The 3,278-nt window shown below is 44.7% G+C and overlaps 1 protein-coding gene across 1 annotated transcript in view; it reads right to left on the reverse strand.

Annotated features, from left to right (window-relative positions):
* Positions 1-2,882, reverse strand: part of SHPK (sedoheptulokinase) — an 8,368-nt gene extending 5,486 nt beyond the window's left edge. The window contains exons 1-2 of the mRNA XM_009993196.1: positions 2,718-2,882; positions 1,378-1,519 (exon numbers count right to left, since the gene is read on the reverse strand). Coding sequence (XP_009991498.1) covers positions 1,378-1,519; positions 2,718-2,882 — 307 coding nt within the window. The remainder of the gene's footprint in view (positions 1-1,377; positions 1,520-2,717) is intronic.
* Positions 2,883-3,278: the final 396 nt, after the last annotated feature.

The raw sequence follows: 3,278 nt of genomic DNA on the forward strand, positions 1-3,278 counted from the left end.
AATCTTTTCCTAAAGGATGCTTTTAAAAAAGCAATTTGTGTCCCGAAGTGCACAGATTCACTTAGTCTACTCAAAACAAGTGAGAGCAAACACCCTCTCCCATTTGATAGAAAAGAAACAAAAGTGGCATGTGGCATTAGGAAATAAAATATTAACCAATATGCCATAAGAATCTATGTCTCACATGAACCCATGAGGCTTTCTTATGCAGCCCTTGGGACAGATGGAAAGCAAGCAATGGCTCCTTTGGCCCATCAGCCTTTGGATTTCTTTATTTGAAATCATTTTAGTATTTAACATAAAATTACAGCCAGTAATGAATAGGATAGAGTCTCTTAAAGCAATTAAGACCATGACAACTTTTGACAGGGAGGGACCAGCGCTTCTGAGGAGTCTAGTTTATGATAAATCTTTGTTTAATCTGCATAACTCTCATCAGACTTGTATAATTGTTCAGATGCACGCAACGTAAGGTGAAGAGAAAGAAGACATGGAACCACATTCTGAGAGGCTTAGACTTCAGTAGGTTTGTAGGACATTAGCCAGGAGATAATTCATCTCTCATGTCACAGAGCTGGCAATCCAGGGCCTGAATGTTTCAAACATCCTGGCTGTCACAAGTGTTCTTTGAGCACCTGCACAACCAAACCTCATGTGACAACGTCACTGTGGCTGATTTTGTTTCAGAGGTCTTGGCCCCTCATGCCACAAGCAGCTGAGCATTCAGAATTGTGACCATAATTGTTTAAAAAAAAACACAAAACACAACACCTTGAGATTTGGGGAAGGGGGGAGGAAAAAAGGACTGAAAACAATCTATTGAACTTCAGTTTTATCCTACTGCACTACCAAACAGCATTTCAGAAGAGCATAGTGGTATTCCCTGATGGATAGATACCCTAGGCAAACTCCAATAGAAGGAGCAAGCATAGCATCATTTTCCAAGGCATACACAGGACAGCTAACAATGCCACTGCAGAGTCATTGAAAGGGTTTGAGATACTGGGCAACAACTACTTAGGTGTTTTATGAGGTGAATAATATTCCCCTCCCAAAAAGCCATTCACATGATTCAGAAGTTCTTTCAACTGGCAGCAGATGGCACAGGATGGACAAACAATCAGCAAGCCACAAATACGTTATTCCCCCATATTAATAATTGCACTGGCCCTGCAGGGATCTCATAAGACTTCAACTAATCTATGTAAATAATGTAGTCATCTAGAGCTGAAATTCCAGTAATTAAAGCAAAATTCCTACAGAAGCTCTGATTTACAGAAGAACAAAGCAAACATGCAACAGTTTCCTACAGATCACTTCAGTGTGAAAAATTTATTTTCTGCATGATAATACTCCAAAAAAAAAAATTCATGTTACCTTTATCTTTTTTCCAAAACATAATCCCATGCATTTGTCCTGAAATGCCAATGTGACTGACTCTTTGAAGCTGCTGCTGAGGTAGAGCAGCAAGGCATTCATTCAGTGCTCTTATTATTCTCTGGACATTCTGTTCCATTCCCTGTAATCATAAAGCATTATTCTCAGCACGAAGCCATTAGGATTCACCCACTGTATTTATTAAACAAGGCTACTCCAGTCAGAAGTGAAGAACAGAATTCATTTAGCTTAATAGCATGTATTAGAATAACATTCACTGCTAAATTGAAAAAAAAAAATAAATGCAAGAAACACCACAAAACCTAAAAACCAATACTAGCAAGCTGGGAGAGATAACAGCCTCTTCAGCTGAAGGCCAAATCATTCTTAATTTCCTGAGTTACCATACTCAAATATACATTAAAAATAAATAAATCCATAAACACTCATTACATGCTTTCATTAGTTCACCTTATACATTGTTCTTTTTCTTTACAAAGAGGATTATCTGCCTGTTCTGACTGGGTTGCAGTCTTGCTTAGACCTACCTCCCTAAAGCCCCCCCTGTAGCTACTCCCTGTTGACTCTGTCGATTATGTTACTTTGTTTCTGGATACTCTATTCCTAAAACGACCTAGAAAACTGATCTACTCCGCAAACTGACCAAGCCCTGCCAGTGGGGAAGCTGTATTCCAGCTTTCACACTTTTGAAGATTCAGGTTCCTTTATGACAAACCAGTATGGAGAGTATAAGCAAAAGTATTCAAATATAGTCTATGTAAGGATGCAAACTAATCTGTACATACATACTTCTGGCTGCATAAACATGACTGTAGAGAGGAGAGTTGGCCTATTTGGTATCTTTACTCAGAGATTTGCCCCTGAACTCACTATAATACTAGGCCAGAGGAATGTTGATACATCGTTTTTATGATTCTGATTCTTCCTTTTTTCTACTGACCAACACAATGAACGTTAACATCCTTAACAGGAAGATTCCTGGTTATTTCCACTGGGAATTTCCAGTTATGATTCCATCTCACATTAAAGTGCAAAATACCCTTCTAATTGCCAAATGGGTGCTGTTTCCTGACTGGTAGCACCAAAAACAGAGTGGTGATTCATGGGAGACTAATTTTAGCTGTCTCAAGCAACTTTTCAAAACCTGAGCCTTAAATCAAGCTGCTGCACTCGGCTTTCTTGAATTGCAAATAGAGAACATTCTAATTGTACTTTCAGACACATGTAACAACCACCTGACAATCCAGGCACAAAAAGGACGTCCAGGAAGGCAAGGAAGGCACCTGTGGGTGCCAGCAGAGCTATCTGCCCCCCCTTACCTGCGGTCCAGCTTCCAGGCTACTGCTGTGTGCCTGTGTCTCCCTGGAGCAGGTCTGGGCCACCACCTGCCCTGGCTCTGCCCCTTCCAGCAGGGCCGCTTTCACCGAGCTGGTGCCCAGGTCTATGCCCAGCACGCAGGGCCCTCCCGCCGCCTCGCTGCCCATGGCCGCAGGGATCGCTCTCGCCTTCCCCACAGCACCTCACACCGCTTCTTTCTGCCTCTGAGGGGGCACCTGCCCGGGCAGAGCCACGCGAGCCGCCCGGGCAGCTCAAAGGGCCCGAGCAGCTCAAAGGGCCCGGACTTTGCCCTTTGGCTGGAAATCTCTCCCCTCAGGGGCGCCTGAGCGCTACCCCTCCATCTTGAGCGTGGCAAACCAGCCCTTCTCCAGCCCTCCTCGGTGGCCTGAGCGGCTTGAAACGACACTTGAACGAACACGCAACGCAAGGAGCCCTCCCTGCCCCGCCCGGGCCGCTCTCCCCTCACAGCCCGCCCAGCCCAGCTCGCCCAAGATGGCGCCCGGGGCGGCCACGCTGGGGGCGGGCGCGGGGAGCGGGGCGGG

This window comes from Chaetura pelagica, unplaced genomic scaffold (genome assembly GCF_000747805.2).
Source record: "Chaetura pelagica isolate M959 unplaced genomic scaffold, ChaPel_1.0 scaffold72, whole genome shotgun sequence".
NCBI lineage: Eukaryota > Metazoa > Chordata > Aves > Apodiformes > Apodidae > Chaetura > Chaetura pelagica.